The sequence below is a fragment of the Macaca nemestrina genome, chromosome X (assembly GCF_043159975.1).
Source record: "Macaca nemestrina isolate mMacNem1 chromosome X, mMacNem.hap1, whole genome shotgun sequence".
Classification (NCBI taxonomy): Eukaryota; Metazoa; Chordata; class Mammalia; order Primates; family Cercopithecidae; genus Macaca; species Macaca nemestrina.
Genome location: NC_092145.1, coordinates 139256804 through 139281197, shown reverse-complemented (window position 1 = coordinate 139281197; position 24394 = coordinate 139256804). Strand labels below are relative to the sequence as shown.

Sequence of the window (24394 nt, the reverse complement as noted above, 5' to 3'; positions counted from 1 at the left end):
AAAGAAGTCAAATGTTAAACTTCCTTCTTACCCCTTCCTAATGTAATGGATATACATCAACAAGTCAGAAGTACAGATACATTTCAGTTTATGCAACAGATGCTTTCTGGGGAATATAAAGCAAATTTCTGGGTCGTGAATTCTGATTTTCTTCTACATACCATTATGAAATCAGGAGGTGAGATTCCTTATCAGCAAGCTGAGTTGACTAGTCCAGGAAATTGTACTATTGGGACTGTATCTTTACCTCCTTCCCCTCTGTCCCCAACTGCTCTTCGAATTTTGGTTTACCCTGCTAAGTCTTGTCTCTCTGATCTTCACTGGCCATTCTACATTTTCCTTATGTCTACTGTATTCTTTTCTTTTTCAACAATTACATATTCCTGCTCAAACAGTGCTATCGCTGGGAATGCAAAGATGAAAAAGATGCAGTCTGTACTCCTAAAATATATACAGTCCATTAAGAAAGACAGTAGTCATTAGAAGACAACATAGATTTAAAGAAAATTCCAGGGGAGTGTAGAAGGAAATGAGGGATTCAGAAAGTGTAGGTAACGTATGCATTTGGTCTTACAAGATGATTAGATGTTTGCCAGACAAAAAGTTGGAGAAAAGTTATCTAAGCAGAAGAAATATCATGTGGAAAAACAGAATTGTGAAAGAATATGGAATATTCAGAGAAAATTGAGAATTGTCATTTAGTTTGTGTAGAATGGGAAATGATGAGAAAAAAAGGTAACACCTAACACCTTGTATCACATTACAATTATTTGCTTAGGTTCTTTTATCCTTTAATTCATGTTGGACTCCTCAAAGGAAGACACCTTTGTTTAGTTCATATTTTTTATTTAGCTTTCTGCCCAGTGCTAAGCTCATAAAAGATGTTAAATTAATGTTATCTTGCTGAATTAAACTCTCTTGTCTTTCTTCAAAGAACCGTAATTTTTCTCTTGCCTACGCAGCCTTTGACTTTGAGGTTTCTGTTCCTCAAATAAGGAAGACATAGAAAAATTAGCAGATTCCTTTTGTTTCTTTAAGCTATACTGTATTTTCATCTACCTTGTCTTGAAGTTATTCCTTATGTGCATAAATGTTTATGGCAGCTGATGAGAATCAAAGGTTTATTTAGTCACTTATTTATTCATGCAACATATATTTATTAAGCATCAGATATATTGTTTGCATCATGTTATTCTAGAAAGAAGTAAGCTGTTCATGATTTGGAGGTGTAATAATATTTCAAGCTATTAAGCTATCATTTAGTATGCTTCAATAGAGAGCAAAGAATTATTAACTGAAAGAGTAAAAACATAAATAAAATATATATGTAGAGCTTAATGTATGGGCCTTGATTTGTGTTCTGACAATACACTTTTTATTAGGAACTGTAAATAAATCATTTATGACAGGATAAGAACAGTTTTCATTTCATTTTTCATGTACTTATAATTTCAGGCATTTTGCATGAAAGATTTGATGTTTGCAATTGCTGGGATTTGTTTCTTTGCAACATAATTGCTTGGTTCATTCATCTTAAAATAATTTATTTTCCAAAAAAATTCATTAAAGCAAGCCTTTTAAGACTCACTCGTATTTATAAAGCAATGTATTATAAAGCTAAAAACCTGCTACACGATGTATTTAAATTAAGAACTCTACAAACCTGCACATTATGCACATGTACCCTAGAACTTAAAGTATAATGATAATAATAATAAAAAAAAAAGAAAATGTGGCACATATGCACCATGGAATACTATGCAGCCATTAAAAAAAAAAGAACTCTGAATAAAATGGCATTGACATTGTAAAATATGTGGTGCCAATATTAAGTATTTCTAGTTAAGTGGTTAGTGAAATTTTGCCACTGGTGAGGATATAGCTGACGTTACTTTTCTAAAATGTTAAATGCGTATGTTTATTTCTTTCAAATGCTTTTACATGCATATGATTGAAAGAGAAGGCTGATATGAACTTAGCACAAATTCATTAAGACTTAAATGGCTGTGTTCGATCAGTTCTAAGTCACTACTGGTTCTGGCACATGGTAATGGCCAAGTATATGAACAAATAAGTAACATATACGACAAACACAGCAGCTAAGTACATTTCATGTCTAAGTTTTTGTTTTCTTGAGGTAGTCCTTTTTATACTAATAGTAATACCAAGTTTTGCTATGCATATCCAATAAAAAGCAAATCTGTAGTGAATAAACCTGCATTTTTAAAAAGTTGATGCAGTGCCCTCCGTACCCCTGGCCTAAAGCGAAAGGTGCTTGATTTACTTGTCGATTCTTTAAATGGTAGGTAAGAGTGTGTGATGTACTGGTGACTTACCAAGTGACAACAAACCATCCACTTACATGAAAGAAATAGCCAGAAGGTATCTGTATTGGTAGTAATTGAGAATTGTAATGATAAAAATTAACTTGAGGCTGGGCATGGTGGCATGCCTGGAATCCCAGCACTTTGGAATCCTGAGGAGGGCAGATCACTTGAGTCTAGGATTTCAAGACCAGCCTGGGCAATGTAGCAAGACCACATCTCTACAAAAAATTTAAAGTACTGGCATACACCTGTAGTACCAGGTACTCAGAAGGCTGAGGTAGAAGGATCGCTTGAGCTCAGGAAGTTTAGGCTGCAGTGAGCTGTGATAATGCCACTGCACTCCAGCCTGAGTGACAGAGCGAGACCTTGTATCAAAAAATAAAATAAATTTTAAAAATTAAAAAATTAACTTCAGAGATCAGTTAATCTTTTTTGTTAAAATAGTAGCACATAAATCTGTTTACATACAGATGAGCTTCTAACCTATTATACTCTTCTAAATTTTTTAAACATGTTTTTGGATTATTAGTGTAGACTAGAACAAGTTTTAAGAATATCGTTCCCCATCCTCTGCTACATATCTTTTAAAGATTCTTTTTGCCTCTACATTTCTCTGTCCTCCACATTTTTCACCTCTATTCTGCATAATGTATTTTTAGGAGGTTTCCAAGTTAGACCTTCTGAGAGTATCCTTCCAGGTTTTGTCTGGATGATTATTATATTCCCTAATTATTGAGTCATATGAAAAATAATAATTTTAGTTTCTTAAATTTTGGAGACTCTGAAATATTTTTACTTTGCCTTTGGATTTTTATTTATAAGAAGACTAATATTATTTTACCTTTCCTAATAAATCATTTGAGATGCTAGTGTTATATAGAGAGAAATAATTTAAAATAATCTTTTATGAAAGCTAATGGCTACAGAGTGAAATATCAGTTACCAGGTTGATTGAGTAGGCTTCTCTCTAATTGTTATAATTTGAACTTCTCTAAGAGATTACTATATTTTGTTGGCAGACAAATGTTTTCTTATTAAAATCATTTATACACAAAAATGAAAAATGCCATCATTTTTTACTTTAGAAAAATGCTTTAACACAGGGAAAACTTCTAAAAATACTTTTCAGTATTTTCATTTACAATTACATTTACAGAAGTATCATTTACAGTTAGTTTGTATAGTTATAAATTGTTCTTATCTAGTCATTAGAGAGCATCTTTTATAAACATGAGAGGATTTCTTTCATTCTATAGTGACCAGCTGAACAAACTCTCCCACATTTCACAAATAATTCATTCTCAGATGCAATATAATTTGAATAGAATGTTGTTTTATTTGCACAAGCCAAATCTTTTAACTTGAGAGAAGAATATTACAGTTCAAATTAAGCAGTGAATATTTAACATATTAATACTATGTTATTTTAGAAAAATTTATAACTTTAGAAGAAAGTGTTCTTTTAATATGTAAATTCTAAGCAAAAGACAAGCAGACTTTTATCACCATTAAATCTGTAGTGGTAACATACATAACTTGGTATTTAATGTTTAGACATCAGAACCTTCCTCTCCCCTCATTTTGTCTCCACTAAGTTTTCTCTTGTCTTAAATTGCCATAGGAAAAAAGACACCTAAATGTTGTACAAAGTAGGTACCCAGTGGTTGTTGACTTAATAATATAGCTTAATTTATTGTATGACTTAATTTCCTTTTTCACTCTTCATCTTACACTTTGATTTAATTATTGTTACCATGTTTCTGAGAGTAGGAGTAGAATATTGATGCTAAGGAATGTGGTAGACATATCCACTCACAGATGTCCTGGTGACCTGTAGTTCCATTCTGAACTCTGTCTAGTTTAAGTACTGAGTTTTTTAAGCAAAAAAAAAAAAAAAAGAAAAAAAAAAGAAATCTTCCCATACCTCAGTTTCCCCAACTATGAAAAGGTTAAGTCAAACTTAGCCTCCCAGGCCCAAGCAAATTCTTACATTCTTTGGGTTTTGCCATTTTCAGTAAGGTGGTAATAATTTTAACTTTACACACAACTGTAATGTACATGCTGCTAAGTGATTTAATCAAGATTATCCTTGGATAATATTAACCAGCCTTTTTAAGGGGTGTTTTGCAACTCACAGTTAGCTGCTTTACATTTTAATTGTAACTTATGAAAACTTTCCCCAAAGTTTGAAGGGATCCTACAATCTTTTTCTATTTGAAGATAGTAAAAAGGCTTATTATACTTATTCATATAACCCCTTTCTGCAATAAGATATAATAGACAAGATATTTAGGATGAATTAACAAATATTAGTTGAAATGTGAGAACAAAGAAAAGAAGAAAACAAATACACTTACCAAAAAGTCACTATGATTGCTTTTGGTGTGCTTCATGTTTAGTTGTGAGCTAATATAGCCAGGACAAAAACAAAAATAATTTTAGTTTCATAATTTGTATTACAAAAAGGAGAATGTGTGTTAGTTCCCCTGAGGAAGCAGAGTTTTTCCTGATGTCATATTATAAAAGAAACTTTTTATGCATCATTATGTAGAGTACGTGTATTTTTTAATCTGATTTATTTACCTGATTTATTTCTTGCTTTTTCATTTTGTTATTGTTGGTTGTGTTTATTTTCCTAACTTTGGGGAAGCAGAATTATTCCTAGTACCTACATTCCTGACCATGCGTATTGTTAATTGAATATATACTCAAAAATAATTGTTGATAATAATTAATTTCACAAGTAAATAAACTTAGGTTTTCGTTTTAAAAAACAAATTTATTATTTCTTACAATCTTGCTATCTTGAGTAGCATAGTTCTAAGATACAATGCCCTTATCTTTCTTTATTCATGTTAGTACTTAACACATTTTGTTATAATTTCTTTATATGACATCTCCCCAAATAGTCACTTAACTGTGGGCTCCACTAGGTCAGGAATCCTATCTAATTCATCTGTAACTCTAATGCTACCCCATTGCCTGTGCATAATAAAGTATTCAGTAAATATTTTCACGAATGAATAAAATTGACTTTAAGTATATTCTCTCTCTTTTTTATAATTCAGAATTATGGCTTGGAAACAGAAAATCTAAAAACCCTTTCTCACAAGTTGAATGCATCTGCCAAAAATCTACAGAATTTTATAACAGGAAGGAGAAGGAGTGGCCATTATGATGGGAGGACCAGCCGAAAATTGCCAAACGACTTTCTGACCTCAGTTGTGGATCTGATTGGAGCAGCCAAGAGTCTGCTTGCATGGTTGGACAGGTAAAGTCTTCCACGTGTTTCATAAGTGTCCTCTCCTCAGACACCAGTTTGAATATAACATTATTTTGCATTTTCTTGTGAAAGGATTGGACAGGCAGAGGAGTACCAATTAATAAATGTCTAATGATGATTCAGACATTTAGATTTAATACCCCACAATATAGGGGTATCAAACAGATATTAATCCTTTATAAAATTTGATATCCAACTAAGTAGCCAACCAATAATTAGTCCGACAACTGTAAAATACCTTGCTGCTTTATAAGCAAAATCATTATTTGGCTGTCATAATAAAATTTATAAATTTTTGTTTATTATACTACTGCTTTGTATCCTGATGTTCCTTATTCATATTAATTGGTTTTACTTAAGGAAATGACCATGGGGATGCTATAAACTCTTTTAAATAGGTAATTAGACACTGACACCTTCCTAGCATGCCTTGTGTGTCTTCTTGGCCTCACTTCATTCGTTCTCTGTTATTAATTACATTGTACTTTTTTGGATGTCATAAACACACTTTTAGACTTTTTTAAGTTTAGGTGACTTTCATTTGTTTTGGAACATGTAAAATAGTATAAAAGTCTTGTAAGATGAAATGGAAAGGTTAGATTTACATTATATACTGTATGTGGTTAAACATTATAATGTTAAGACACATTGCAACTGTTTATTAAAAAACTAAATTTCTCTTCTTTCAGTTTTGGAATTTTTGGTAAGGGGTATGTACTATGTTTAATGGCTAAATAATCAAATTTAAAAAATGCTCTTTGTCTCTCATAAGAAACTCTGATAATATACATTATCAGAATTCTTTCTTGAATAAATGTCAGTAGGATATCCATATGTGTTCCTACACACACACACACACACACACACACACACACACACACACACGCCAGTATTACATTTTGGCATTTTAGAAACATGAGGCCTTATATTAAAAGTAAAGCTTTTGTATTTTTAAGGTGAAAATTGAGATAATTTTCCTTAATTTTATATATACTTATACATAATATAAAGTGATGATACTAAATCCAAATATGAAACACTAAACTATATATTACTAGCTTTTTGATAATTAATGGACTGCATGTTTCTTTTGCATTATAACATTATTAAAATGTAATATTCATAATTGTCTAAACCACATTATCAAGTGTTTAAATTAATTGAATTTTAAATATATACATTCCAAAAGTTATGAATGGTCAGTAAGTAAAATATGGCTTAGTCCTTAAGTACTATTAATATGTTTGTTTTGGTAGGCTTCACAGTAATCAGAAGGCTTAAAGAACACATCCTTGATTATAATTATATCTTCTTTTACTCTCATTTTCCGTATAATTATAAATTTGCCCAGCCTTGATATTTTCATTTAGTAAATTCATTTATATATTTTTTACCCTAGTATTTGTTAGATGGATAAATTGTTAGAGTGAATAGAGAATGTTTTTACTTCTTGATGACAGATATGGCTATTTATAAAATTGCACATTTCCCACACTATAGTAGTCCTTGAGATTTTATTGTACCAATTTTTTTATGGTGGCATTACTTTCATTATGTAATAAAATGCTTTTGGTGAGTGCCAAATCACCTACAAAACACATATGTGCATACACACCTACAAAAACACATAAACACACACACAGTGTGTCAGTGCAGATTTGCTTTAATTTGGGGGATTTAAAATGAACCCTGCAAATGAATACTGCCAAGCATTTGATCTTTAACTTTAGTTTATTCCTTCGATATACAGTACTTTAGTTGAAGAATAAAAGTTTTGCCCGTTAAATAGGATTAATTTCATGTTAAGCAGCTGTTTTCATTTTTAAACACCTATAAGTTTTATGGCATTACAAAATTTTTATTACATTTTGGAGAAAATGTGCATCCACAGCAATATGATTTGGGTTTATTACAGTTTTTATTTTATGTCACTTGAAAGAGGAGAAAGAAAAATAAAAAATAGGTAAAAAAAATTTAATTTTATTCTAGATGCTGAACTAGATGCTTTATACATACATATATACTCTCGGCTCATTGAATTCTCACAAAGCAGATATCGTTATCTCCATTTTACATATGAAATGTGAAATAACTTGCCTAAAGTCATTCATCTAGTATGAAAGTTATACTTTGAATCAATTTTTGTCTGACACTGAAGTCCTGTTATTTTTTCGTTCATGTTCCTTTGTCATGCTACACCTTGTTTTGAATGCTGACTAATTCTTGAGGATTTTGAGGAAGGGATGTGGCATATAAACCTTTATTTACATTTTGCTATTTATCTTCAAAAGCTAAATAAGACTACCACTTTTCTGTTTTGGGCCTCAGTATCTGAAATTGCTACATAGAACTTCATTAATAGAAAAGGTTTATTTCGCTGTTTATGGTAAAAGTTTACTGTTTTATCTCATTTTTAACATTAGTATTTAATTCTAATTGTTTCTAAAATACCTTTCAAGATTATTCTGTTTTAAAGGGGTCAATGAGATTTTTTTTTTTATCATTGAAAAACCTTTAAGTCTTTAAGGCATAATAGTGTGCTAGGAAAATAATATCAATGGAGCTTCCATTTAAGTGAGATATACTTTCAAAGACCAGCTCCTTACATTTCCTAAATAAGATAAAATCTAAGGTTAACACAATTCCGTTTTTTTCTCCTATTTAAAATATTGATTTCAGTGAAACACCAGACTTTCCCAGAGGAATAGTCTCAGAGGTGAATTACAGTTGGTAGCTTTACTGTTTATTTTCAATGCATGATTTACTTGTCTATTTTTAACCTACATCCTACTGTTTTTGACACCTTATATTTCTTGCAGTTTTCTGTGGCTTTGCCAAATCGATCTATACTCAGAAGTTTACAGATCACTACAAGTGTTACGTTGTACAGTAACATTAGTAATAATGTTCAAAATTATTATTAAACAAAGTTTATTTTGCCTTCCATAGTAAAAGTTTTTTTTTCCTTCATTTTTACCAGTAATACCCCATTCTGATAGTTTATAAAATACCTTTTTAAGGCCATCCTGTTTTGATGGGATCAATGAGATCTCTTTATATCTTTGAAAACCTTTTACATATTGAAGGCATAAGAGTTTAAGGTACTAGGAAATTTTTGTTAAGATTTCTTTGAAATTTTTTGTCTTATGTAAGAAAATTGTTAAACTAATTTCTTCTTTCATGATAAGAAACTATAGGACAAATTAATTTTATACCAGGAAAAATATTACAGAGACCAAGAAAACTACATTAAACACTACCAGATAGTGTGATTCATTGTTTGGTCTTATTTTCTCTCATGTGCTCATTGCTTCTCACTTGGCACTAATTATTCCAGGGAAGAGCAGTGACATTAGCACTACTATTATTCATGGACTACCCTAAGGTTTCAGCAGTGCCAACCTGAGAAATAGTAAGGCATTCCAGATTTTCCTTATTAACCTCTTAGCTTTCCTTATTAGTTTCTAATTTGTTTAGGATTTCTGAACCATTAATAACCTTTTTATAAATGTAATGCTTTTGTTTAGCTATCATGTACAAAGAATAATTTCTTATAGGGTCATAAACTTTTGCGCCAGAGAGAAATATAAGCATCGTATTATCTATATGATGATTTAAGGAGTACAGTTGCTTAATTTTTAAGATCTAAATAGGATAATTCCTGTAACAACCACTTAGCAATGATCCAAGGATTTTATCTTTTTTTCTCTTTCTGGCATCGAAAAGCTTTCTTGCTATGAATTTAATTTCCTTTAATTAGAGTTATTGTGTTCTTCTTGTAAGTACCCTGAACTCTACTTGAGGGTTTCTTCAGACTTAAGAACAGTTTCTTTATTTTTGTTTTTGATTTTTTGTTTTTGTATATGTGTGTGTGTGCATGCATGCGGATCATGTTCAGTTATTCTACAGAGATCTATTGTTTTTACTCTCATAGATGATCATTAAGCCATGACTGAGGGATAATCTTTGGTAACGCACAAAGACTGGAACGCCACCTGACCTTTTACCCTTATTTGTATGTAGATGCAGCCCAAATCATCATACCAAACCTTAAAATCTGCTGGCTAAGAATGGCTGTTAGTACAGTTGTATGTGATTTGCCTCTAAGATAAAAACTTTAGGATAATTCTAAATCACTATAAAATAAAATCTGTTTTCCTTAGTATGTGTTTAGATTTTTCTTTTCATTTTTTCTTGAAATTTAATCTTGAGTGAGAAGCTTGTCCTACTTAAAATATGAATGGTCAGGAAAGTGGAAAACATGCCTTGGAATTCAGTTTGCTATAAGCATTTAGTGATCAAATAGGGTTTTTCTTTTCTGTATTTGAAAATCAAGTGAGATTCTTTTAAGTAGTTATGGTAAAACAAAATGAAACAAACATTCTGTGTATCACCTCATCACTTCTTAATGAAATTTTAAGATTTTATAAACAGACTCTGACCTTTTCAAACCTAGGAATCGAAACTCTTTTCTAATCATGCCAGAAGCATTTTTGAATTCTTAGTTTAAAATGCGAGTTTTTATGCTTCAATGCAGCAAAAATGGTCTCTATGTAATTTTTTTTTTTTTTTTTTTTTTTTTTTGAGACAGAGTCTTACTCCGTCGCCCAGCCTGGAGTGCAGTGGCATGATCTCGGCTCACTGCAACCTCTGCTGCCCAGGTTCAAGCAATTCTTCTGCCTCAGTCTCCCGAGTAGCTAGGATTATAGACACCCGTCACCACGCCCAGCTAATTTTTGCATTTTTAGAAGAGATGGAGTTTCACCATCTTGGCCAGGCTGGTCTTGAACTCCTGATCTCATGATCCACCTGCCTCGGCCTCCCAAAGTAATTTTTAAAAAATAATGATATTCTCCTAGAAGTGCTTATATTTTTCATTAAAAAATATTTTTATTAAGTCACCTAGAAAGCATCCTTGGTCATCATTGTCTCCTTCCCACCTGGCCCAGAGATGCTTAAATTCAAGTTGTTTCTCCAGCTCTCACCTCCCCCAGGAGATCAGGATTTCACTGACGTCCTGGGCAGCCAGTGAATTTAATTTTCCATGAGAAACGACAGAGTTAACCTGTGGCAATAGGAGACCTACTTCATGTGGACCTTTTTTTTCCCTTCAGTTTAACTTTTCTGGAACAGTGTGCTGCGTAGTTCAGCCTGAGTTTGTGCAGCTTGTTAAGACACCTCTTGTGTACACTATGTTGAAGCTCCACAGAAAAGTCATGGGACTACTTCTAGAAACCTTTCAACTGTCAGGCCTGTCAGTCTTATGACAGCTTGTTGGTTGTGCCAAACACTTTATTTGGGAAAGGAAAGCCCAGATTTGAATGGGTCTTTCCCCTGGGTCTTATCCTATAGAGGCATTTGTAATATGGATAAAATAATTTTTCATTTTTGCTCATTTAATTCTATAAATTCTCTTTATGAATGAATTTTGTGTTCTTTAATTCTCCTTAAAAGAACTTTTGAATTATAAAAATAAATTCTTTACCTGTCGAAAAAAAAATATTTTTGTTGAGGCCTAGTTTATTTTCTATAAATTAACCTATTTTAAGTATACCATTTGATGAGTTTTAGTAAATTTTGATAACACCTATACAACCACCTTTACAATCCAGTCTTAGAAATCTTCCATTAGGATGGATTTTTAAAAGTTGGTTTATGCTTACAATTAAAGAGGTTAATTTTTTTACTGAGAATTTTGATTAATCACATTTTTTTCTAATTCAGTTTTTAAAATTCTTATGTCTCCTTTTATTTAAGTAAATTATCTTGAAAAAATATACTGGGTTTTGGAGTAGGAATAGATAAGTTCATGAAAGAGAGCCTATAATACACTGTGGTATAGTCATGCATTGCTAATGATAAGAATTGGCAATTTTGTTGTGCAAACATCATAGAGTATGCTTACATAACCTAGATGGTACAGCCTACTACACACCTAAGCTGTATGGTATATATAGCCTGTTGCTCCTAGGCTACAAACTCTACAGCATGTGACTGTAGTGAATACTATAGGCAATTGTAACACGATGGTAAGGATTTATTCTATATCTAAACCCAGAAAAGGTACAGTAAGAATAAAGCATTATAATCTTATGGGACCACTGTGGTGTATGTGGTCTGTTGTTGACCAAAACGTCATTTTATGCAGCACATGACCGTATATAAAATCATTTACAAAACAATATGTTAAAACCACCAGAAAAAGAAAGGGCCATTTAGTAAATTGTAGTGGGGCACTTGGTTAAGCCTTTAGAAAATAGATAATGATAGAGCACTATTTTTCTTCACTAAAATAAATTTTAGATATATCAGATATCTAAGAAGAAAATATAAATTTACAAGAAAACTAGAAAAAATATAGGCAAAAAAATGATTTCTAGATGTGAAAAGACTTTCTAAGTATTTTTTAAATGGAATAAAATACAAAGGAATGTACTGTTGACTACATAAAAATGAAAAATGTAACAAAGTATAAGATGACAAGCTGGGAAAAATATTTGCAACAAACATGAAAAGCAGAGGGTTAATGTGTAATGTGTAATATTCATATATGAACATATGTGAATATTCATATTGATAAAAAACAAAACCCACCAGAATGTAACAGATGCGCATATAAGTAGGTAAATCAAAAAAGAGGAAACAGAAATCATTGGTAAGATGTATATATCAAACAACAGAGCTTTAAAGTGCATGAAGCAAAAACTGATAGAATGAAAGAGTAAATAGACAAATCCACAGTTGTAGATTTCATTTCCTCTTTCTCAAGAATAGATAAAATTAAACAGAAAGTCAGTAAGATTAGAAAAGCTGAGCACCACCACCTAACAACAAAAAAGTTGACATTTTTAGAGCACTTCATCCAACAACAGGAGAACAAAAATTTTTTTCAAGTACCCATTGAATATTCACCAAGATAGACTGTATCTGTATCATAAAACAAAATTCAGCAAGTTTAAAAGAATTGAAATCAGATGATAAAATGAAACTAGTAACTCATACAGCACACTTATAAGTAATCCAACGGTCAAGTCTCATGGAAAATAAAAAGTAATACATTGAACAGAATGAAAAAAAGACCAAATCATAATTTGCGGCACACAGCTAAAGCAGTGCTGAAAAGGAAGTGTATAGCACTGAATGCTTATATATATCAGAAATATATATATTCAAAATATATCAGGAATATATGTAGTAAATATATCAGAAGCACTGAATGCTTTATATCAGAAAAAAAGAAAGATCTCAAATCAATCATTTAAGTTCCCATCTCAAGAAAATAGAAAAATAAGAACAAAATAAGCACGGAGCAATAAGATCCTCTTAAGGATAAGAGCAGAAATTAGTGAAATTGAAAACAAACAACAGAGAAGTCAATCAAAATGTAAAGGTTAATGAAGGAATATTACAAATAACTTCAGACATAAATTTGGTAGCTCAGATGAAATAGACCAATTCCTTGAAAAATAGTACTAAAACATAACCCAAGATGAAATAGATACTCTGAATAATCCTATAACTATTGAAGAAAGAGAATATTACCTAGAAACGCCTCAGGGTGTGGAGAAAAGCTGCAGGCTCAAATGATTTCATTGGTGAATTTTATACATTTAAAGAAGAAATAACACCATTTCTACACCATCTCTTCCAGAAAATAAAGGCGGGAACTTTTCCTATATCAGTTTTTGAGGCAATCATTATCCTGATACAAAAACCCCCCAAAAAACAAAAAACAACTGCAGACCAATATTTTGCAGGAACTTAGATGTTAAAACCCTCAACAAAATATTACCAAACTAAATATAACCATGTGTAAAAAGAATTATACACATGACTAAATGAGCTGCTTCAAACACTTGAAAATATATCAAGTATGAAGTATACAGGTCCACCACTTACTAGTTGTGTGACCTTAGATAAGTCACTTAATCTTTCTTTACCTTATGTTTCTCATCTGTAAAATGAGAATAATAATAGTGCCTATCTCATAATGGTTGTGAAGATTAAATTATCTAATACATGTAAAGCATTTAGAATAGTAACTGGCACATAGTGAGCCCTCAGTGAACCTTAGCAGTTGTTATTACTAGCTCTTAATTGTGAATATTCTAAATAGATACTGTACTCAGAATCTTGGGTTCTTTTGAAAATAAACTAACATGTTATCTTTGCCTAAAGTATTCCTTTTTTGTTTTAGATATAATGAAAATACCTTGTAAGAACCAAAGAACTTCTAAATAATTAAGAACTTTAAAAAGAGAGAAATTTGGTAGAAAGCAAACATTATATTTCCTGAATTTAATGCTTTTCCAATCATTTCTTTCAAAACTTTCCTTGAAATAAGTCCTGAATATTTTTGTCAGTATGCAAATTTCAGAACAACTTATTTCATATTATTGAAAAACTCAGGCTACTATATTTTGGGACTTTTCAAAAGCTGTTACTAGTAATCACAATTTTCCTTTTCCCTTTATAGGTCACCATTTGCTGCTGTGACAGACTATTCAGTTACAAGAAATAATGTCATACAACTCTGCCTGGAGTTAACAACAATTGTGCAACAGGTATTAGCTGACAAACTTTCCTTCTGTTAATTTATTAGCAACTTCATATTCCAACAATGGGAAGTATCCTATGTACCAAGAGTTTGTAAGATACTGGTTTAGAAGTTTCTCAAAGACAAATCGTTCTAAAGAAATGAAATGTGTAATTATTTATTGGGAAACTATGCATATAGCTCAGTTAACTTACCAGAAGATATAAAAGGAACCTGACCTGTACACATACAAACAAATGTGTCTAATAGCTTTTAACAATGATCTAATTACCTGAACTGATTTTCCACTTCGAATATTATCTAAGCCAGGGATCCCCACACCAGATGCCTTCAGGGTCCAGCAGCTAATATAAACGTTTGAATTAAGTCTGGTATAAGGCAAGGAGAAATGGAAGAGACTTGGGTGAATTGACTAGAACATATCCAAACATATCTTTTAGAGGAAATGTAATTATAGGCATGATATATCTGTGGTTGTAAATTATCTCTTAAATAATCTGTTCTTTTTCTACTGTGATGTGATGATATCTCTTTTCAGTAGCAAGTTTTTCTGGGCTCTGTGGTCTCTTGCTACCTGTAGTAGCAAGAAGAATAAGGATTAATAGGTAAAATAATGAAATAAAATAGTTAAGTGTTTATTTCTTTATGGCAAAGCTATGGGTGATTTTATTTAGACTCTACTTTTCTATATTTTCCAAATGAATTTTTATTTTCTAAAATGAATTTGAGTTATCAAGAAAACAAAAAAGAGTGTTAAGTACATTGAAGAAATACCTCTTTAAGTTTGCCAAAGGAACACAGCTTAGACGAATACTTAAATTTTACTTCAAAATAAATTACCTAGCTTACAAACAGTTAATGTTCATCTAATCATCTAATTCAGCCATTATATACATACTAATCACTGCATTTGATTGGAATTGTATGAAGTGTCTGAAGACAGAAATTAAACTTAAGCTGCCAGTAAAAGAGGCCAATTTGAATAAGCAAGGTGTAGACTTTAAAAAATATCTAGGGCATGCATTTATTACCAGGCTTTCAAGAAATCTCATCTGAACAGTTATGATGATGGTTATGCTTTGAAATATGCTGTGCTTCAAATTATTTTTCACTCAGCTTTAATTATTTTTATTCCCTTTGCAGCAAGATGAGATAATCAATATCTAAAAATAAACTGTCACCAATGGCTTTTTTCCCCTTTCTAACACAAAGTGGTGGTACTATGAAGTAAAAAGAAAGTGCTGCTTGATATTAGCCACTTATATTTAAAATAATACTAAAATTGGAGAAAGTTAATGTCAGTTTCTTTTGAAAACCTCCATTTGCAGGAATTTGTTTAATCTACTATATTTATTTTACTTATTCCCAGTTGTGATGGGTTTCGATCATTGTATTTGAAGCCATTTAAAGAGATTTCTCCTCCCCTCCCCAACACTTTCGTCACATAAGATTGGTTATAACAACACTTTTGAAAAAAAAAGAGAAACTGGTTTTAAAATCTTAAATAGAATTCTCACAAAGAACTGAAGCTTCATTTAGAACACTGTCAGCAACTGAATCAGAACAATGAGACAGGTACCCACACGCTACTTGTCAGCATTGAAATAATTGCCGTGATGCCTTCCTTAATGGATATCAACTTAACCTAAAATTATTCTACTGTACCATTTTTATGTTCTCTACTTCAAACACAAAAATGGTGAATTAGATTGTCACTAGTTAAGAAATAAGCACAAAAGTGTTGGTTTGCAAGATGAAACTTTGTTGAAGTTTAAAATACATAGGTCATGGTGGTAATCTTGGAGGATTTGAGACTCAGCCCTGTTGTTTCATGATGATTCCACATTGGACAAACTGTGTCATTGCTTTCACCCTCTGTAAACAAAAGTAATCACATCTACCTCAAAGTTTTTGTAAGAATCAAATGAGATTTATTTTAAAATAGTTAAGACTTGGAATCAACCTAAATGCCCATCAATAGTAGACTAGATAAAGACAATGTATATATACACCATGGAATACTGTGCAGCCCTGAAAAAGAATGAGATCATGTCCTTTGCAGCAACACGGATGGAGCTGGAGGTCATTATCCTAAGCAAACTTAACACAGGGACAGAAAACCAAATACCATTATCTTCTCACTTGTAAGTGGGAGCTAAACATTGAGTACACATGGACACAAGGGAACAACAGGTACTGGGGTCTACTCGAGGGTGGAGGGTGGGAGGAGGGTGAGGATTGAAAAACTACCTTTCGGGTACTATGCTCATTACGTAGGTGATGAAATCTATACAGCAAACCCCATAATACCCAATTTACTTATATAACAAACCTGCACATGTACCCCTGAACCTAAAATAAAAGTTTAAAAAGTAAAATAAAATAAAAATAGCTGATGAATGTAAAGTGAAAAACAAAGATGAAAGTAATATTATTTACAAAAAATGGGTAAGGAATAAAGAGACTTGGTAAAAGGAAGTGAAACAGGAACTTTGTTTTGAAAAATAAATGTCAGAGATTTTTTTCTCCGTTTGGTGTTAGTTTTCATGAGCTGCATTTACGGTGAAATCTGAATTAGGTGCTGAGGGAAAAATTCAAACATGTTGAAGAACATTTTAAATCAGATTTTGAAATGTTAAATACAGAGTCTTCTTAATACTCAAGTTTTGACAATATGCTTTTTACCTGAACTGGTCCTCTCTAAACTGTATTTATTAAAAATCTTTTTCTGCTTGTTTATGGGTCTGTTCATTTCTAACCTTCTTAGATCCATTTTCCATGTTATTGGTTATCACTGGTTGTCTGAATAGTGTTAAAAACATTTTACAAAAAACTATAAGTAAGAATATTTACAATAATCCAATCTGAATTATGCAGAAACAATTAGTGCTGTTGCTTTGGTCTTTCCTGTAATAAATGTCTTTACTTAAGTTGTTATTCTGACTTTCTGTCAGTTCTTTTGTTTTACTTTGTTCCATATTTACCTGTCAGATGTATTTTATTTTCTAAACCTTTATTCAATTAAATGGAAAAATATTCTTTGAAGATCAGTATTAAAAATGTTTATTTTTGATGGACAGCCTCCTTTAAATTATGTGTATGTGCTTTCTATTCACTTGTGTTACCTTTATAATATTTTAAATATAGAAAATAAAAGTAAACAATTTATGAAACATCCTCTAAATCTGCATCTTAAAATAAAGATATAAATGAGCATATTGAGTATATAGCCCTTTTTAAATATATTCCTGCTCAAATGTAATTTAACCATTTTATCTATTTTATCTTAATCAAGTTGTTAATTGCTCAAGGTAAATACTTGAGAAAATAAGAGTTTTTAGGACTTATTGATCTGGGATTTGTGTTTTAAATGCTTAGAGCACAAATTTGTAAATACTGTTTAGAAAGATTACAAAATTTTGTTAAAATTAATAGCCCAGAAGTAACTTTTAGTTTCATTAAGGATTTATTCAAGGAAATTTAGCTTGCAGTTTTATTGATTATATATATTATATTTTACTTAATTACATTCATGTATATGAATAGTACTTCATTTACCTTCTTAGTTGACATTTCATATAATTAACTTTCATAATTTATGACAAAACAGTGTAGTGGGCTTTGACATGAAGTAGATCCAAGTTCATCATCCTGGCTTTGCTTTTCAACAAACAGTATAAACTTGGCCAAATTACTTCATATCTCTGATATTATTTTTCTTTTTCTGTAAAAGTGGATCCCTACCATTTTTAGATTATTGTTGAACTGTTGTAAATATTTGAAACTGATTTAGCCCACCATCTGGCATATAGTGGGAGCTTAATAAATGGCCACTCAAGTTATTTTGTGTAACAAAGGAGCCTTTGCAAATGCTAAACTCAGCTAGTTTCTTGCTCCACAGAAAATTTCAAGGAGTGATGCTCTGCTTACTTTTGGTATTGAGTGGCAATGAAGAAAGATCTCATTTCTAAAATGAGAGATTTTTTTTTAAAAAAGGATTTTGGTATAATTCAGAATGTTCTTTAGATTTTAATGCAAATTCATTACTGTGCTTCATTTTCTGCAAGATATGTTTAAACATTCATGTTCAAATGTAATGCAGAAATTAATTTTGATTACCCAGGGATATATCATCTCTATTCACACATTCAAGTTCAAGTAGTAGATACATGTAAAGGTGTAAAATGGGGATATAAATTATGCTGGAGTAGGCAAGGTATATATTCTATCATTAATACGGTAAGTGTTGAAAGCATATGAAAAGCCTGTCCAGGATGGTCTTACAGATGTTTAAAACACAACTTTAAATACTATTTTTACTATGTACTCAGAGTTAGTGTTTAAACCTTCCTGAATCAGACATTCTAGGTGACCTGAAAATTTTATTGGGGCTCTTGAGATTGAAACTGGGACATTTCAGACCAAAAAACAGGACAAGCTTTATATGCATTTTTAAAACAGTGTGGATTATATTAGCATACTCAATGAAGGCAATATAAAAGGTGATTCTGTTTTTTCACTTTTTTCTTTTATTTTTAGTTGACACATAATTGTATATATTTATGGAGTACAGAGTCATATTTCAGTACATGTATACAATCTGTAATGATCAAATCAGGGTAGTTAGCCTATCCATCATCTCAAATATTTATCACTTCTTTAGGGTGGGAACATTCAAAATCCTCTTTTCCAGCTTTTTGAAAATATACAATAAATTATTGGTAACTATATTCGTTCTACAGTGCTATAGAACACTAGAATTTGTTCCTCCCATCTATCTGTAATTTTTTATCTATTAACTTATCTCTCCCTATCCCCTCCTCTCTCCTACCCTTCCCAACGTCTAATAATCGGTCTACTCTCTACTTCTATGAGCTCAATTTTTTTAGCTTTTGCATATGAGTGAAAACATGTAATATTTATCTTTCTGTGCCTGACTTATTTCACTTAACATAATGTCCTTTAGACTCATCCATGTTGCTGTGAATTATAGGATTTAATTCTTTTTATGGCTGAATAGTATTCCATTGCGCATATATATACCAGATTTTCTTCATCCATTCATCTGTTGATTAACATTTAGGTAGATTCCTTATCTTGGCTGTTGTGAATAGTGCTGTAATAAACATAGAGATGCTGATATCTCTTGGACATACCGATTTGCTTTCCATTGGATAAATACCTAGTAGTGGGATTGCTGGATCATATGATAGTTCTATTTTTGTGAAATATACATTCTGTTTTCCATAATGGCTCCACTAATTTACATTCCTACCAACAGTATTTTTTCATTTCCTTTCTGTTTAAACAAATAATACTTTTAATTGAATGCAATTATACTTTATCCTTTAATTTTTCTTCAGCATTTTACTTTAATTATAAAGAAGCAACGTCTTTTCAAATTTTCCATATAATGCTAATATAGTAAGTTAGAAGTTAGATATAAAAATATCAGAGATAATACCCAGATAACTTGAAGACTTTTTTTCTGATAAAAATGTAAAACTAAAAATATATAGTTTTCAAAGCTGAAGATATGTTATGTGTGCACTTGTATCTTTTCAAAGGTGTATGTATGAGAGTATTATCAAAATAGATACAAATACACATACAAGAAATTCTTATTCATGATGTTAAATACACCTAATTATTGGCAGCTGCATATTTCTGAAGGCTCAGAATGAAGAGATAAGAGTGATTAAATCATTGCGTACTAATACTTAGCAAAGGACTCTTTAGAAGAGTGGGGCATAATAATTTACTATTCTTGCAGCTTTCTGATACTGGCCTGGCTTGTGAGCAAAAACTTAAAGACTTACTGTGTATCATATTAATGAGGATGCTGAAATAGATTGTTTTCATAGGTTTATTCTTTTATAAACCAAGACTATATTGCATGTTATCAGAGTCACTCTGCCAAAGCACTTTTAAAGATACTATCACCATCAATAATCTCAGAAAGAGAATAGATGAGGGTGTACTAAACTCATCAATTCCTTTTAGCTAGCAAATGGTAGATCCTATTTCTCAGATATCTTCTTTCTTCACTGTATTACATTTTGAAATTTATGAAACTTACATGCAAAAGAATGCATATATGTATGTTATGAATAATAATAATAAATACTCATGAATCTGCCCTGTAATTTAATAACTACAGCATTACCAGTATTGTTTCAGTTACTTTTGAGCTCCTCCCCCATTTCATCAGCTTACCTCCTCAAGGTGTTTATCATTTTTTATTTTCTTAAAATAGTTTAATATACTTATCTAAATGTATCATTTGATTATGCTTGTCTTTGAGCTTGTAACATGCTGTCACTCTGTTTCTTACTTTTTTAATTGATGTATTTCTGAATTCATGTATGTTTTCTTCTGTAGCTGTAGTTCATTCATTTTCACTGCATATAATATTGAATTCTGTGCATTATGTGCATACCCCAATATGATTATCCATTCTTCTGATCATGGACATTTGGGTATATACCTACATTTAAGTATATACCTAGGAGTGTAATTACTAGATTACACAGTTTGCACATGCTCATCTTTACAGTTGTGAATATCATGTTCTCAAAATTTTATTGCTTATTATGTCTTGTACTTTCATTATCTTTCTACTCTCTGAATTACTGTATTTGAGTCCTATTATGCAGTTCACCTTTGAAGAGGCTTTTATAGTTTTCTCACAAAGACCCTAAGAAGTGGTAACTTTTACCCTTATTCCTATATTACATATAGGGATACAGATGTAGAAAGGTGGGTTAGGCTATTTTTGACCCTCATGAGTGATAAAATAAACTTCAGAGGTGAGTCCCTGATATGCTACCATTTGTGATGTACTGTGACTATTCTTTTTAAAGAACCAAGCCAACAGTAATAGTTCATTTAAGAAAAGATTTGCTGTGACAGACTTGGAAGCAGGAGTAGGCCCCGTGCACTTCTGTGTCTCCAGTGCCTGGCAAATAAGTGTTTGTTGAAAGAATGATATAATTATTTTTCCCTTAAAAGTTCACCAAAAATGATTACGGAAATTTAGAAACTTTAGGAGTTTAGAATCAAGTAAAGAGCTGTTTCAAAGCACTGATGCCTGAACCCCATCTAGGACCCATTAAATTAGACTCTTTGTGGTGGGGTTTGGCATCAGTATTTTTGAAGTGATGCCTCAAGTGGTTCAAATATGAAGCCAAAGTTAATAACAATTGTGCTGTACTCATACTTTAGAAGGAGACAAATATGAGGTGGGAAAAAATGCATGTAATTAAGAACAGTGTTTCCCGAAGGAAACACTGGACCATGTTTCCATGGACCATGATTCATCTGAGGAGACGTACTAAAAATGCAGATTCTTTAGACTTTACCACCGGCTAAATTATTGAGAAGTATGGATCAGGAGGTTCATTTATTTATAGGTGATAACAGCCCAGAGCCTATACTTTTATAAAGGAGTCTGGTTAGTTTTCAATTTATAACTGTAGTTACTAGTGGGTTATAGTCCCTCTGTAGTAAATACATATCCAAAAGGATTAGGCTTGTTCTTTGAAACATCAAATTTAAGTTATTAATTAAAAAGTGGTTATTGCACACTTGTAATAAGAAAGGTAGAACCAGTGCTAGAAACTGGTGTGGAGGTAGTAGACAGGGGAAGGCACTAAAGTTAGTAAAACAAGAAGCAATAATAATCATTAGTAACGTTGTAAGCACTTATTATATCATATTTTACCTTATATGAATTACATGACATAGATTTTCATACCTACATAAGATGAAAGCAGCAAACCAAATAGATTATAGTTACTATTAGATTGGTGCAAAAGTAATCGCAGTTTTCGCCATTACTTTTAATGCTTATTATGTCTTGTACTTTCATTATCTTCCTACACTCTGAATTACTGCTTTTGTCATATGTCATAATATTAATATTACTTTTAATGGCAAAAATCACAATTACTTTTGCAACAACCTAATAGTTATAAGCACTGATTTATTAAGGTATTTCACTTCTGCTGAATAAGTAGTTTTTAACATCCCAGTCTGCTTAGGTTGGGTCAGAATGACCACCAACATCAGATAGGTAATTCAAATAAAATTAGGCCCTAACACAAGTAATAATGGATTGAAATTGTAAATGACAGCAGCAGGTTGAAGAACTGGTCAGAATCAAGTAATTAGGATAAGTGAGCACAAATCAAACTTATAAAATGAGTCAAAATTTATCTGTTAAAACCAGATTGCGCCAGAAGCGATGGCTCATGCCTGTAATCCCAGCACTTTGGGAGGCCAGAGTGGGCAGATCACCTGAGGTCAGGAGTCAAGATCAGCCTGGCCAACACAGTGAAACCTTGTCTCTACTAAAAATACGAAAATTAGCCAGGCATGGTGGTGCATGCCTGTAATCCCAACTACTCGGTAGACTGAGGCAGGAGAGTCACTTGAACCCAGGAGGCGGAGGTTGGAGTGAGCTGAGATCACACTACTGCATTCCAGCCTGGGCAACAGAATGAGACTCTATCTCAAAAAAACAAACAAACAAACAAACAAAAAAAACAAAAAAAAAAACAGATTGGAAAAGACTAGATTTGCAAGAAGGTAGCAGAATGTGACCTGAGGTTGATTGTGGGTAACAATATGTGAGGCTTTACATAGCACCGCTAAAAAATAACTCTCATATCCCATGAAATTAAGAGATACAGCCTGGAAAATTAATGAAATGGTTATTGCATTAAAATCTGCCTTGGTTAGGTCTTCATATGCACATCTGTCTTATGTTTCCCTTCTATTGGTGCAGAGTTGTATCAGTCAAGGTAAACTAGATTATGCTGCAGTGACAAACAACCTGAAAATATTAGTGGCTTTCAATAATGCTCATATTGAATGCCCATGCTCCATGTGCATCCTGGGTTGCTATAACTTTACTCTATACCCTATTCACTTCAAAGCCCAGGCTGATAGAGTAGTCTCTTCTAGAACATTGCTGGTCATCATGGCAGAGGAAAAAGAGAACATGGTGAACCATGCACTGGCTCTTAAAGCTTCTGCATGAAAATGAGACCTAGCACATCTACTTAGAATTCATTGGTCAAAACAAGTCACATAGCCATGACTGACTTCAGTGACTCAAGGAAGTTTACTTTTCCCTTTAAAAAATGGCAGTATATGTTTGGAAATCATAATACAGTCTGCCACAACAATCAATCTATGAAGAATTCCGGTATAGCATTATACTAGAATTTTGAGGACAACAATATTTTTATTTGAATATAACCCCTCTCTCCTCAATATTGAATATTGAAGTGTGTTTGTACTCTGTGTGTGTGTGTGTGTGTGTGTGTGTGTGTGTGTGTGTGTGTGTCACAGAGAGAGAGGATAAGTAGGTATTTTAAGTAGAATCTGCTGGAATATGACTAGTAGGTTTGGGTGGGGGGCAATAAATGACCTGTTGGGTTTTGTCCAAGCACAAAATTCTGGTTAATAATCACTCACTACTCAGCATTAGTACTAGGAAACTTAAATGGATATGGATTCTATGGCATATCTCTTTTCAAGGTGTACCAAATTAAGCCTAGATTTAAGATAGGACTATTACTTGGACAATTTAGTATTTATTAGGATTTTTATATCTTGTCATCATCAATGATCTGAAACTATTTTTTGCATACCTGAATATAACTGGTGCTTTTTCAGATACTGCACACAATTACTGAAAAGAAATGATTCCATTTTTTTTGCAAGAAAATGCAATCAAAATAGATAAAAGAGACAAACGTATAGGGCCTGAGGAATTTTTTAAACTAATACTAGAAATTATATACCATACCATCCCTATTTTCTGACAGCCAAGTGAATAATCTTGAATTAAAGAATGTTTATATTTTTATTTATGATAGTATTTGATTTTAGTTTTGCTTTGCACCCTTTGTTTGAGTTTGTTACAAGGGAAAAAATGCCTCCCATTGCTTAGACCCTATAGAGTTTCCTTTCCTTGTGATATAGTAGGTGGTCATTATCATAAGCAACTTGAATATCTGGAAGCTAGAGAGACTTTCTATTACAAGGAAATGTTAGCCTCATTCTATGACTATAAAGTTCTTGGTATCTTTTCTATAATACAAATCTTGCAGTAAAAGCTCAACTATTTTTGTTAAATATATCTTCTGAGAGCATGCAGATTAAAGTTTAAAACCAAACTCACATGTAAAATGTTTTAAAAACTGTGAAACTCAGTCA

General features: G+C 31.9%; 1 protein-coding gene across 8 annotated transcripts in view; it reads left to right on the top strand.

The window, feature by feature from the left end:
- The window catches only part of LOC105478211 (connector enhancer of kinase suppressor of Ras 2), a 288198-nt gene that overhangs the window by 58655 nt on the left and 205149 nt on the right, over positions 1–24394 (top strand). For all 8 annotated transcript variants that reach the window (XM_011735341.3, XM_024791678.2, XM_011735340.3 and 5 more), the window contains exons 3-4: positions 5396–5598; positions 14087–14174. In XM_011735341.3, coding sequence (XP_011733643.1) covers positions 5396–5598; positions 14087–14174 — 291 coding nt within the window. The remainder of the gene's footprint in view (positions 1–5395; positions 5599–14086; positions 14175–24394) is intronic.